The 15,492-nt window shown below is 27.5% G+C and overlaps 2 protein-coding genes across 2 annotated transcripts; one reads left to right on the top strand and one right to left on the bottom strand.

The window, feature by feature from the left end:
• Positions 1 to 3: 3 nt before the first annotated feature.
• Positions 4 to 6,121, bottom strand: LOC105258616 (acetylcholine receptor subunit alpha-type acr-16). The gene is made up of 9 exons (XM_011269972.3): positions 5,943 to 6,121; positions 4,111 to 4,250; positions 3,989 to 4,033; positions 3,196 to 3,305; positions 2,892 to 3,108; positions 2,196 to 2,364; positions 1,664 to 1,813; positions 775 to 944; positions 4 to 328 (listed from the first exon to the last, which is right to left on the bottom strand). Exons 1-9 carry the CDS (start codon positions 6,037 to 6,039, stop codon positions 95 to 97), a joined length of 1,332 nt encoding a protein of 443 aa, XP_011268274.1. The 5' UTR covers positions 6,040 to 6,121; the 3' UTR covers positions 4 to 94.
• Positions 6,122 to 9,575: 3,454 nt separating this feature from the next.
• Positions 9,576 to 15,301, top strand: LOC105258618 (FMRFamide-related peptides). Its single transcript, XM_011269977.3, has 3 exons — positions 9,576 to 9,733; positions 13,269 to 13,666; positions 14,749 to 15,301. The coding sequence occupies exons 1-3, from the start codon at positions 9,731 to 9,733 to the stop codon at positions 14,948 to 14,950; spliced, it is 603 nt and encodes a 200-aa protein (XP_011268279.1). The 5' UTR covers positions 9,576 to 9,730; the 3' UTR covers positions 14,951 to 15,301.
• Positions 15,302 to 15,492: the final 191 nt, after the last annotated feature.

Consider the following 15,492-nt stretch of genomic DNA (forward strand, 5'->3'; position numbering starts at 1 on the left):
TGATTTATTCATATACATATAATATATATTCCATGTATTAGATTATCGAGATGTATTAAAGCGACTTGTAAGAAAACATACTTTCATATTTTAACTAACTTATGCACACTATTGCCATTGTTGCTAGAATCAAACAAAATAGTGCAAAGGCGATACGATCAATGGCCGTGCCCGCGAGAATCCATTCCAACTGCGTGGTGTTCTTTGTTGGCGAAATTATATTCTGTCGATCTCCATCGTCTGAAATATTAGACGTCGAATTGGTAGTGGATTCCTCTGTAAGCTTACTACGCAATTCTTGTCCTGGCATAGGCCGTCGCGATTCGATCTGAAAAAAATTATTATCAATGATAAATGAACAATTTATTAATAACTATAGTATCTCTCAAAACGTGCAATATTTTAATAGAAAAAAATTACGAACGTTACTTGTGTATGTGTGATTTTGAAAATTACAAATATTATTATATTATGATAGAAAATTACAATAAACATTAGTAAATTTTTTTAAACTATAGGAGTAATATTTTATTAAAAAAATGATTTACTCAAAAAAATATAAATCATTTTAATATATTGGAAAAAGCTTGTTTCATATATTTCGAGTAATATAAATAATTGCTTAAAATTTGATAACTAAAATAAAATGTTCAAAGACAAATAATATAAGAATAAATTAAAGAGAGAGAGAGAGAGAGAATATATACACATATAATTAAATATATTTATTAATGAATATCTATGACGTAATTAAAACGTTAATTAATTAATTACCACACTTATAAGCTCGGAAAGTCCTAACAGTTTTCCAGGCCAACTTAATAGACACAGTCTGATATTCCGTGGAAGTGGTTTGCAGAATGTTCTTTTTGACATATTAATCACCAATATTGATAATATCAATGAAATTGTTACTAGACAGAGACAACCACTATAGAAGTAAACTGCAAAAATAAACATTAGTCAACGACGATGTATATATTGTCATCTTTACATATAGTGAAATATTTAATCATTTTAAAAGAACAAATATTTTCTCTTGCCAATAATTAAATATATGTATAATTATTTAATTCAATATATTTTATTAATTTATTGATTCTTGCTGGTCTTATTGTTGGAATTCGAATTATTATTTAGTGTTAAAATAATCTAATATATGTATACATATACAACATCATATGCAACGTGATATTTTATTACAATATGTAGCTTTAAAATTCTATTATTTATTATTATTTATTTAGTATCACGTATTAGTATTATGCATTTATGTATGCAAAAGTGGAAAAGTATAAATAATTAAAATTTTTTTTCTTTGAATATTTTAAATGATTTAATATTAATTTTTTAAAATTAATTTAATATTAATTTCATAGTAACATATTTGTTTCAAGATTTTTTTTTAAACTGTAAATATCAATTTAAATTTTGCAAAAATAACTGATATTTCTCTACTATTTAATTATTATTAAAATTTATTGTCAGTTCAAAATTAGAACTTGGACATAATATATCAGGTAGACTCAAATCAATTAAAACATTTGTTCTTCTAAACTGAACAAATTTTTTACTGTGTAGCATGTGGTTAATTAATTTTCTTTAAAACGTAATTGAAAAGAATTGAGAAAATTTTACAAAAATCAGGCTTTCATTAGTCTACCTATGAGCGGAGGATTCGAAGTTAATGGTACTTTAAGGCCGAAGAAGGCTAAAAATACGGCAATGATTAATACAGTACAGGCCGCAACACTAATCTTCATTTCACTTTGAGGTGGTAGCCAAAACGTGACCAGAACCAGGAAAACTATAGCTGAAAGTTCATATCATAAATTAAATGGATTAAGTTCAGAATTAGTGATTGTGTGTGATAAGTTTAGGTTTCAGATTAATTTTACAGTCAGTTAACTCGGAAATGATCGCAACGGTTGTCATGTGTGTGTGATACAGGCTTCCACATTTTTTAAATCACGCTATTATAATATTTTGTATAACACTCAATAAAATAAATAGAATATATATTTATAATAATATATATATATATATATATATATATATATATAAATATTTTTTTTATAAAACATATTTTTTTAATAAAAATATATATTTGATCTTTCAAGAAGGCTATGTAAACAAAAGTCGAATAGTATGTATAAACATTTAATGTTAATTAAACGATAATTAATGATACTTACCGGCAGCAGGCATTAGCAATATACTGCAATAAAGTCCTGAGTTTCTCTTTAAGGTCAACTTAAAATTTAAGTTGATATATGCATCCGGACAACAAGCGTATACGACTGCTTCGCGATGTTTACTCACATCCAATAGCTTCCACGCCGCATTTTTTACATACATAAATTCCTATTAAAAACATTAATATCTTAATTTATAATAACATCCTTGAATTATATATAACTCGAAATTATTTAAAATATTAATTGATCCTTTTTTACAATAAATATTGTAAGCATTTAAACTTGAAATTTGAAGGAATTATTTTTATTTTTTATGTCATCTCGTCTTGTTACTCAAGAGAATAAAAATTTAGAGAAATATATTTAAAACTTTTAAAATTTAATTTGTAATATATATTGTATTAATGATAAGTATGAGACATGAAGTATACGAAAGTGTGCATATAAAAAATAAAATATCTTAAACAATCCTCTTGGTGAATGAAAGTAAAAATAAAGAGAAAATCAATGAAAATCAATAGCAAATCTTAAATATCAAAATAAAAAGATATGTATATTTATATATATTTTTGTGGTATTTTAAAACTTATTTTCAAAAATATAAGATGCAAAAAAATTTGTATGATAAAATCGCGATACACAATCTTTTTACACTTTACGTATAAAAAATTAACACGATTAAATTTCCCATACCATACTGGTTTTCTTGCCTATTTGCATATCAATTTGTTCGCCGTGATACGTCCAAGAACCGAACGTCATGTTACAAATCTGCGTATCAAAGGGCCATAGACGAAGATCCAAATCACAAAGTCCGACAAATTGCGCTGGCGGTACCCATAAAACTCGACCGTCATGGTATATAATGCAGGTCGCATCGCCGTAATGCTCGACCGTACTCGAAGTTCCGCTAGATAAAAAATATACCTCGAATAATTTATGTAATTTTTTTAGACATTTCTTTTTATCGATAATCGAAGTATAGTGTCACGTATACCTATGATACAATAGAATGTCCGGTTGCCATACTTCGTGGTTCCCTACATGAATATGTTGGAGATTGCCGTATTTGGAAGGATCCCATTTGAGTTTGTCGTCTGTCCATGTCTGTATGTTAATAGGAAACAATAATCGATCCGTGAAAGTGAAATTTTAATTGCAAAACTCAACGTCATTAATTACTGGCATATATATTTTTGTTAGAAAATGCGCAAGAAATTATTCAAAACACTCCAATTATTATATTAAATATAAATATAAATATATATATATATATATATATATATATATATATACTGTTCTGAAAAATCGTATCCAATTAATACGAGATCGAGATCTTTTATGTAATAATTTTCAAATCATAAGCAATGAAAATAAAAAGAAGCTTTCCTAAAGTTAAAATTTCTAAAGTCCAGTAAGATATAAAAAATTTATACCTTCTAATTAATAATTTACAATTAAATTTTACTGTAATAAAATTTTAATTTTAATTATAAAGATATATCATATTAAAAATTACGATGCTGATGAAAATACGATGTTACGATGAATAACGATCTTCTCCGACAATTTTAATCAAAGTAATATTTTAAAATGTTTTCTACATTTAAGAATATCTCGTTTATTAATTTAATTTTTTTAGTTTTTTTATTTCAACATTCCATCAGTATATTCGATGCCCTTTTTAAAAACTTTGAAGATATAATATTATCTAAATTTATAAAAATTGGGTAGTGTTAAATGTATTAGTGCTTAAGGATTACAAAAAATATACTCTTAGCTTTACTTACATGGGAAGCCCATCCATTAATAGTGACGGTAGACTTGAAGTCATCCTGAAAATTTAGAAAGCCAGTTGTAGAATAGGGTAGAACTATATCCTCGTACGCATTTTATTATCGCGCATACTTGCCACATCGACATAAAGAATAGTAATGTCGAAGTTGACCACTGTCGTATTGAAATGTTGCGTCGGTCGAGCAAACTTATCGTATTTTACAAATAGATCTTGCTTCAATCGATCGGTCCAAGTGTAATTCCACATGGGAGACCCTGTAAATCACCGAAGGACACGTCGGAAGCTGTAATTTTCTTAATTGCGTGAGATACAACGGTTTGTACTTTGTATCACGTTTACTATTTGCAAAATGATCTTATAAATAGAATATCGAGATAATAAATTATCGAGGGGTTGTATTCGTTTTAGTTTCGTTCGTTATATCTCCTACGCGTTTTGTTTTTCTTTTTTTTTCTCCAAAGATTTTAATTTGAACGATACTTCTTAAAAATTAAGATTAGGACTGATTCTTTATTAATGAAAGCATCGGAACATTTTCCTTTTTATTGAGCCTATTTTTCTAAATTTTTGATATTATATAATATTATTTATATAACTTCTTGAATTAGAATTCTATGGGAAATCTATTTAAAATTTATCTACAATTAATTTAAAAAATATTATATTGTTACTTATATATTTGTCTTCATTAAGCCTAATTCACAAGCTTTTTTTTTATAACATAACTTAGAAACTATTCAACCCATTCTCGCTAATATAAGCAATAATCAATTTCACATTCATCAAAATAAAGATTTATAAAATATTTTCTATTTATTTAACTTTAAACGCAAAAAATTGAAGTTAAAACAAATAAACCTTATTAATATACATATTGTTGGCTGCGAATGGTATTTTGAAACATTAAGGCTCATTCATTCGCTTGATTCGCTTTGAATAACAGTACAAGTGGATAAATGACGACAATCAGCAACCGCGGATGATAAATAAGGAAGTGTATGTCCGTCGAGAAGGAATATCTCGAATATTCGTGCAAAGTGTATTTTGTATATGTGATTTCCATAATGTTAGATTCAGTTTCAATGTCACAAGTGCGTAGACATGTTAATATGATATATATGCAAACTGACAAATAATATCCAACGAAATTAATATTAGTAGTGTTATTAACAATATTGTTGGTATTTTATTTATTAAAAAATGTCATACATAGAATAACTATAGAAATTGTGATTGAAATACTATATATATATATATATATATATATATATATATATATGATTAATTGGATATATATATATATATATATATATATATATATATCTCCAATTATTCAAAGTATATAGGAACAGATATAGATCTGTTGCTATAATTACTTTTCAAAAATTAAAAATATTAACAAAGATTGTTAATACAAGAGCTATCTTTAGCTACACTCTCTAATAGAAAGAATAACTTTATGATAAGTAATTTATAATACGTAAGTAATATTTATTGTCTGATTTGTTTACTTCTAAATGCTACATTCGTGATCATCATATTTATTATTATATCTTTAAATTAGCAAATTTTTATATGACAAAATATCAATGAATTGATATCAATAAAACTATCGTGTCAATATATTACATAAGATTAAAAAAAAATAAATTATTACGAAACATCTCTCTCTTTTTATTTCTATAAAATATATATGTATATATATATATATATATTTTTTAAACTAAAGAAATCAATGAGTTTGACTACTATAATGGCTTACTTTTTAAAATGGCGATATATTATTAAACGAATAGCTTATTAATTAAATTAATGAGATAGAAACATAAATTATGCGTTTCTATATTTCTATTTTTGTCATTACGTTTCTGCAAAAATGTCGCATAATAAGTAGGATTTCAATTTTGGATCGTTTTGCGCTATATTCGTTGGTCATTCACACTTACTTTCTGTATGCGGTGTGCCGCTTGCATATAACACTATATTGTTGAATAAAATAAGCGTGATCGCCGTGATCGAGTAGATGGTGCAAGAAAGCCGCATCGCGAGCTGAAGTGCGAACCGTCGTCAAGTTGACACTGAGTATGGTGAGAAGCGCGATACGTCGGTATCGCCACAGACAAGAGTAGCAAGAAGGGGCTATCATAGATTTAAGTAGTTAACAACCTGTTGAATAGACATTTCGTCGCCTACCGCTGATCAATGAAACGCAATGACTTTGACCTCTTTTACTCCACCGGAGATACTCCTACATTATTTAGGCCGAACCCTTTCAATTGTGCACGTAATTGCAACAATATATTAACTGTAGCCCTTATTTTGTACAGTTAAATATTGACCAAAATAGTTTCTCTGGAACGCTTATTATATTATCTTCTGATTTTTCAAAATAAAAGATATTTCATAGTCACTAAATGGGTTCTGCAGCCAATCTGGAGATGATTTTTCGATTTAGCAAAAATATCGAGAAAGTTTGCCATTTTCATATTTTTCATTTTTTTCATATTTTTCTAATAGTATGCGATTCTCTTAATAATTGAAATTAAGTGTAACTTAATTCAATCTGTTAAAAGGTTTAACTATTTTTTTGTATTGTTTTCAATATTCACAAAAAATAACTGTATTTATAATAATTATATATAATTGTACATTACGAATATCTCGATATTTTTGTCCAAATAAAAATTTATTCTGGATCAGTCAAATAATTTGTAGTAAAATTATAGTTTAGTAGAAAAATAAAATTCTGTATAATCTGTATATAATTGCAGTATAAACTTGCTGTTAAAATCCATGTTTTTTTAATTGCTTAATATGAGTTTCCACAAATGTTGCGTGCATTACAAACGTATTTGCTACATGATAATATAAAACGATTAAATAAATATAATATAAAATAATATAATATAATATAATACAATATAATATAATTAATAATAATTTTAACAATGAAAATATATCAAAGATGTAAACAAGATTGCAAAGTAATCTAGTAATCATTCATGATCTTTAATCTCTGCTACTGGGAGAGATTTAATTATCACTTTGTTAATTTTCTCAAGAAACTATTTCTCGTAAAAGAATAGAAGTTACAGCGAAAGAATGATTCTGTTGGATATCTGTGTTAAGATTAAGACTATTGTTACAATGTCTCCATAGCACGCACAGAAGGACTAATTTAATTTTGATAAGAGATTATATATAAGTGCTGAAAGTGTCAATGTATACATATACATCATACTAAACAATATATTACGTTTGCCCCTACTCTGTTATTTATAACAATAAATATCTGCGATAATTCCCGTATTATGTGTTTTAATTATGTATTATGTAAACGAACTGTTTGATTGTGTGAAGCGAAAGATAAGCAGGGTGGAAATTCATTTAAGAGTTTAAAATCTTCTCCGCAACGAATCTAAATCCATATTTTCTCGGAAATCTATGCTCAGATAGTTTTAAAGGTAAATTGACTCAGTTTATATAGAAAACGATTGAAATTGAGCGCTTCCTTGACTTTAATGAACTTATATGAAGTGTACTTTAAAATAGATTCAGATAGGAAATATTTTTTACAAAATTTTGGTTTTGTATTTATAATTGGATTAATTTTAATGTAATATTAAGATTTAATATTATGCAAAAAAGATCCAAAAACGAAACATCTCCAATATTTTGATGAGCTGCTTCAAACATTAAATATTTTACCATATATTAAAACCATTAAATATGTTTTTACTATCTTTCAGATTTTTTAAAATCGATTTCTTAAGAAAATTTCGTTTTAATTCTAAAATAATTAATGAATGTAAAGAATCCTTTTTCGCAAACTAAATTTTGGAGAGTTATTAGTATTTCCCTCTTTCTATCTAAGCTTTATTTACAATAATTATATAACAAGACTTATGGGTTTCCTAAAAAAATCATTTTCTTAAAAAAATAAAATGAGAAAAGTATTATAAAGAGAGTGTCGAAATATTTAATGAGATAAGTATTATCAAAGAAATTTTTATTAATGCAACGTACTAGCGAGATGTTATATCTCGTTACTGTTAAATCCTACGATAACGAGCATGAATTACGAACATTTATGCAACAGTTTGCTCGATGTCGGCAATAGGGAGATAATCTTTGCGCTAATATTAAACTTGAATGCGAGTTTATGCAATAGAGCATAACACGCCCTGATCTTCTCTTCTCTATGCAAAGTATTTCTTCTTCATAAAGGGTAAAACGCTTACATATTATTCTTGACTTTCGCATACATACATTCATTTCTAGTGGAAGATGATTTCTATCTGATGTTGCTTTATTTTCTTATTATATTTAATTTGTAAAAAACTTTTTTAACTTATACTTTAAAACAGTTCTTTGAAATTTTTATTAAATCGATTATCTTTTCTTGAAAAGAAATAATTTATATATTAAGAAATTTTGTAGCCTTTTTGCTATTATTTTAAAAATATAAAAATTTTTTATTGAAAAAATGATATCTTTGTTTATCTTTTTTTACATAAGATTTATAAAAATTCTCGTATAATGCTTTTACTTTACTTTCCCATAACTTTATTCATTTCACTTTTTGATTCATCTTTGCATTGAAAATAATGAAAAATGTAAGATATAAGTCATAAAAATATAAAGAAGAGAATACAGAGAGATGAATTTACATTGCAAAATTATTATAAAATATGGCTACGCTTTGTAGGTGCGTAAGTATTAAAAGTTAAAAGCTGCGGCTGTATACTTACATTTTTTGCCTAACTTGGTATCCCTGGAGTCAGTGCAAATAGATGCAAGTTCGTGTAATGCATTTTACGTGCTTTTGGAACTATTCCAATTTTTCTCTAATATACAGATCGTTATTCAAAAGTTAAAGTCGACATAAATCAAGCGATAGCGTGATTAAACGCGCGATAAAGTTTTTCTGTCGCAGTTTTCCACTGACGTTAGAAAGATATGAAAATATTTTTGCCTCTTCTCTTCTATTGTGACATTCTCGCTAAAAAAAGATAAAAGAAACTCGGCAAGCTGAATTGAATTGAAGCAGGGAGATTCTACCTGTTGCATTTTGACAGTTATAAAACAAATCAAAAGGAAATACACGGAAAACATAAAACCGTTCTGTCGATATTCTCGTTATTTTTATGCAAAATATGACGTGTAGAAGAAAAGGGAGATAGAAACAAAGAAAGAGGGAGAGAGAGAGAGAGAAGCGAGCGAGAAAGAGAGCGAAAGAGAGAGAAAGAGAGCGAAAGATAGAAAGACGAGATCGGCGTTGACATTGTCGCTGATAACGACGATGGTAACAACGACGACAAGAATCCTCGCATCCACCCCGATTATTATTATTATTTGCCGAGAGCCATAAATAATAAAGAAGATTACGTAGGTCGGTAGCCGGTGTTAAGGTGTAATTGAATCAAAATAATGTAGAGGTATCGTGTTGTATGCTCCGGCCAATCATAACTCAGGTGAGACCATCTCCTCTCGCGACGCGAGAAAACTAGCGGCAACGGCGAGAACGCGGGAGGGGGTGATATGCGCGCCGAGGGTGTCCCTATATAAAGGGTGTCATCTCCAACCCCGGATACCCATTCCACTACCAACCACCACTAACACGCCGCAAACCACACCGTCAGCCACCACCGCGTATACTCTCTTTTTTTCTCTTCCTTTCGAAACTTGCATTCTCCGATCGGTCTACGCACCAAGAAGCTGAAAAGCCGACAATATGGTGAGTGCTTTATCGTTATCGTTATTATTCGTGAGTGAGTGGTTTATGAGTTTTTGCAGTGATACGGGAATGTTTGTGAATCAGGCTTCATCAATGACAGTGTATCGTATTTGGACTTTATAATTACCTTTGATTTCTCTCTGAATAATAATGAATATGAAGGATGTTTGATTTTTCAAGCGATCCTAAATCTTTGTCCATTTAAATTAGTGATGTCAATTGAGATAAAGAGTAATACATCTTAATTCTCATGGATATCAGAGATCTCGGATCGTATATATTTTACTTAATATTTTAATAGTTTAATTATTTTATTTTTTTTATTAGTCATACATGTGTTTTTGAAAATCTATAACTAAGTCAGTACGTTTCAGAAAGTAAAATTTTGATTTATCTATCTTTTATATATTAATGTAATATATTTAAAAAAATAGATAAAGGGAAAAAGAGATAGATATTTTGAAGTTTTATTACTGTTATCAAATCATAATCAATTGTAATATAAATGTGTCTAAGAACTTTTCTCTTCTTTCAAATTATTAGATTAATTAAAGAGTTTGTTTAGTACATTTTTTCATTAATATCTATTTTAAATAAAAAATTATATAGTTAATTTAAAAAAAAGAATTTATTTTAGATAAAAAAAATTATTCAAGTAAATGTTGAGAGAGAATGTATCTCAAATAATAAAAGCTTGAGTAAATTTGTCCGATTATATAATATTATTTTTAATTTTTCATTTGATAAGATTTCTTGCATTATAAAATTAAAGTTTCCTTACACATTGAAAAATTTTACTATAAATAATAAAAATATAAGTAAATTTCAGACATTAATGATTTCTAGTGAATAAATCTTCGCGATAAATCCTTCGTTAATTTTTACTGTGATTTTCTACTTTCGCGATATTAAGATATTTTCTTATTGCTTTTTTAATTTCAGTTTTCATCACGTTACTGCAAACTCATATTTTCTCAATGTTAAAGCAACATAATGAAACTCATATATTCTATTACAGTTTCCGTAATATACATGATGTTATTTTGTTGATTCTTTTTCATTTAAATTTATTATGACTCTTTTTTCTCTTTTTACGTAACTCTGAATTTAGCAATATGAATATTTGTTGAAAAATTTCGGGAACCATTACATTCCATTACGAAGATGGCAAAATAAAAGAATTTCATTTCTGAAAGATAATATTGAAGAAGACGTGGACAGATGTGATGAGAATTCATATACATTTTTTCACATGATATTACTTAATTCAGTTTTCTTTTCAAACATGCAATTTATGTACTTTCTAAATTTCGAAAAGTAAAGGATAATCCAATATTTGAAAAACATAGAGAGAGAGAGAGAGAGAGAGAGAAGAGAGAGAGAGAGAGAGAGAGAGAGAGAGAGAGAGAGAGAGAGAGAGAAGAGGAGTTGCATTTTTTCGGATTCGTAATATAATATTTCTAACATTATCAAATTAATACTTAATCATAGTCGATTCTATTCTTATATATTATAGAGTATTATTTATTGCTATTTTTCATAATTTTCGACATTAAATATATTGTCATAACTCAATCTCAAATCACATATTCTATGTTAAAGTTTTATATAAGTTGTAATATCCTTAAACTTGCGTTTTATTTTCATAATTTCTTAATATTATAGTAATATAATATTTAGAAAAAGAGATTTCAAAATTTATTGTGCCGTTAAATATGATTTTTGAATATATATTCTTTTTATAAAAAATAAAAATAACAAAATGTAATAAATCTTATTTTTAAATGTTGCAATTGTTTCATTCTTTTTTCTTCAATAAACAAGATAAATTTAATCCGACTTTTTAATCTTCGTTATCATAATTAGTTATGTTTGCAATTACTCTTCATCGCATTACTATTTAATCATCTCTGTTGAAAAAATCTGATTTCATCATTTTATCAAGTTTCATATATATATTTAAGAAATTTTTTATTTTTAATCATGTAAAAATTATTAAGACTACAATTATTTTTTTTTATGGAAAAAGCTATTGATCCCAAAAATATCTAAACAATTCTATTATTCTAATTATTAATTTCTATTCATGTAATAATGACGCGTATCTAATATAACTTGACGAGACATGCATCATCTCAACATCGCGTTATACGGAAAATTATATAGTATATTATTATTAACACAATATTATTTAAAAATACATAAAAATAAATATTAATTTATTAATTATATCTATAGTATCTGTCCACCTACATTAATACTCATTTCTTTCAAAATGAGGTGAATCCGCTTTTTAGCAATGCAAAATCTGTGGGCGACATGATTATGAATGGCAGTTGCGTTCAGAATTAATTAAAGTAACGTAAGGCATCGTATTAATCTTGCTCGCTTTGCCATGATATTGTTAAACAAGATATTAATATGAATAATGAGACGCCAATATAATTTATCGTGACGCATGTTGGACGTCCCTGTTGCACTACGTAATCTTAGCTGATCTCGACAAATCAATTACACATTGAGTGAAGTTACTTAGCAACTCTCCTCGGTTTATCATCTTAACCATGCTTGAGATTATAAACATAAATATAAAATGTCACGGCTTATGCTTACAGTCGTTGTTTAATTTTTAATATTTCTTTGCATATCTCTCTTTTTTCTTCTTCTCTTTTTATATTCTCTTTTATATATATTTTTGTAAGTATATACAATTTTTTAATTATTTTATATATTTTATAATTTGTATGGTAAAAATTATTAAATTAATATTATAAATATTAAATAATAATATTAAAAATATTAATTTTATAAATATTTACGTAAATTTTCTCTGACAGAAATTAATTTGTAGAATAAAACATTAAAAAAGTTCAAATTAATTTCTACACATATTACATTTGCTTCTATTTTAATTTATGCTATTTTTATCAATGTTCTTTTTTATTAAGAAAAAGTTATAAAGATTTAAAACAATCAAATAAAAAAACTTATATTATTTTATAACTTAGGATCTTAAATATAAAAAGTCGAGAAAAAATTGAGTTAAGTTAATTAAGAATTGAGCGTAGTAAATGCATTTACGGTGTGTACACATTTTCTTTAATAATAATAATGAACATTTTGGATCTTCTTTTGAATCATCCTCAGCATATAAAAATCTTTAGTTAGCTTTATAAATTTTTCATTAATCTTATTTCTTTTCGACTTCTTATATTCAATATTCTTTTTGTTACTTATTCAAGATTTTGTTACTTGTTTTTGTTACTTATTCGAAATCTTAATTTTGATGACAATTTTTTTCTTATTAATCCACAGTTGATTCTTCTTTAACAAAATATATTTAATATATTAAAATACCAATCGTTTTCGAGTTAAAAATAATTAAAAAAAAATTTTACAAACAAATTAAAGTATCTTAATAAAAATTATTAGCGTATAATATGTTACTAAAATTTAAAGACATGAATTGAAAAACAAATAGATATATACGATAATAAATACACAATTTTACCTACATACAATTTTTCAATCATAGATTGCAGTCTGGGCTTTTAATGCAATGGCATTCTTCTGCAATTGGATGCTCGTGTCTTCCTCGGTCTTAAAAGATGATAGTAGTCTGAGGATTTTCAAGGAATCACCTAATGAATTCGAATACATAATAAAAAGGCATGATATGGATGATCGTAAAGAAGATACCGAATCTAAAGAGAGGCGAAGCACTATGGGTTCCTCCTTCATCAGATTTGGACGCGGTCAATCCTTCTTCAATAATCTCGATAATTCGGCATTCGATAACGAAATCGATTCTAAAGTCAGCAGGCATCCTCGATGGAAGTCGCCGGACATCGTGATCAGATTTGGTCGGTCTGGTATGAAGAGCACAAATGACGAACAACCAAAACGCGGAAAAAACGATCTTAATTTCATCAGGTATTTATTTAATTGCACTTTTAATGTCGCAATTATTGAGATATAAACTCTTGCTAGAAATAAATTATGTATATGAAAATACATTATACATATCATACGTATCATATCAGACAATGTTTAGGAAATGGATAACAAATGATATTGGAATACCGTCAGCAGAGTCTAGGTGTATATACCTTTTTATAAGAAATTGCGAGTATTGCAAATTCAATTTTCGCAGCATGCACAAATAATGAGAACGCAGGTGTAGTGCATGTATGGCCTGTAAAGTATCGAGATTATTATCATTATTTATTGTCAAAATGATGGGCGTGCGAAAGATGAGGAAAAGTATACGCGGGCAAGACGCATAATACTTGTTTTGTGTCTCGGAAAAGTCTCTAAAGCAGAAAAATGGACGATGACGTAAAAATATAACGGATTCACCAGAGACCCATTGTTGTTTTCTTCTTGCGTCATGACATTGGAAAGTTCAGCACGCATGTAACGCAATCATTTTTCTCAGTTATATTTAATGTATTATTTTGCTTTTATCTAAATTGCATCGTGATGCGCTAAAAAGATGTGCTCTCTTAAATGACAAAGGTGGAATTATGCAGAGTGCGGGAAAAATACAAAACTGAGAAAAGAAATGATATAAATAAATGCAAAAGTCTTTTTCACGAGAACACATGAAATTTTTCGTCTTCCAGAAAATCGAATTTGCAAAAATAGGAAGTGATATCTTTTTTCTACTTTTAACTCACATAATTTTCGATATGACATTATGTCATAAATCGATGAATTTATTAATAATTATAAATATAAATAAAAATATTATATAAGCCTTTCAAAAATCAAATTGATCAATTCTATTTTTTTGTAAATTTCTTAATTTTAATGTTAAATTTTAGTATTGATTTTACTATTAATTTTAGTAATAAAAAGGATATAATTAATAGTCTAGTACCAAAAGAGAAAATAGAATTAATCAGTTTATTTTTTGAAAGGCTTCTCTCTCATAAGAGGAAATGAAATTAATATCGTAAAAAGAATATATAATCACGATCAAAATATAAACAAACTAATTCCGTTTGAAACAGGTTTGGCCGTAACATACAAATTGTGCCGACCGATTTCGATTTGTCTGCGGTGTGTTCGGCACTCATGTCGAATGACGCGATCAGCGACGCGGGGCTTCATCCGGATGTGACGAGGTTGTTTCGCCTTTGCAACAATCTGAACAAGATCACTGGTGAGATCAGCTTGGATAGCCTCGAGACCAATTCGAATCATCGCGAGTGAACTGGTGTACTACTCGTCTAACTCGTCCGAGATCCGAGATCGTTCCGTGCAGAGTCACTGAGGATTCGATGGCGGATGTCAACGAGGATCGCAGCACTTCAGTTTATCGAAATGATTTTGGTCACCGCGATTGAAACGCATTTGGCTTTGAAATGACGACCGGATCGCATTACTATCAGCGCGTATCTGTATTTAAGCTCTTCTTACTTAATTTCATCTGTCATCTAATTAAACAAACATCAATTTGTTTGCGATAAATTCCCATCTAAATCTTTTCTACGAAATTATAAAAGAACAATAAGAGATCCATTTGCAGAAAGCAAATTTTGTTCTTTATGCCTTTGTTATCAATCCAAATTAAATATGATTATTCGAAAATTAAATTGAAATCTAATTTTATTAATCTAAATTTTTCTGTGATAAAATTTATTGCTTCTTTATTTGATAAACAGAAATTAAATTGATTAATCATCAACTTTTCGTGTAACTTACATTTGTTATATTGCTTAATTTGTTATATTGCTTAACATTAATAATATCTA

The sequence above is a fragment of the Camponotus floridanus genome, unplaced genomic scaffold, assembly GCF_003227725.1.
Source record: "Camponotus floridanus strain SB8 unplaced genomic scaffold, Cflo_v7.5 scaffold15, whole genome shotgun sequence".
NCBI classification, from domain to species: Eukaryota; Metazoa; Arthropoda; class Insecta; order Hymenoptera; family Formicidae; genus Camponotus; species Camponotus floridanus.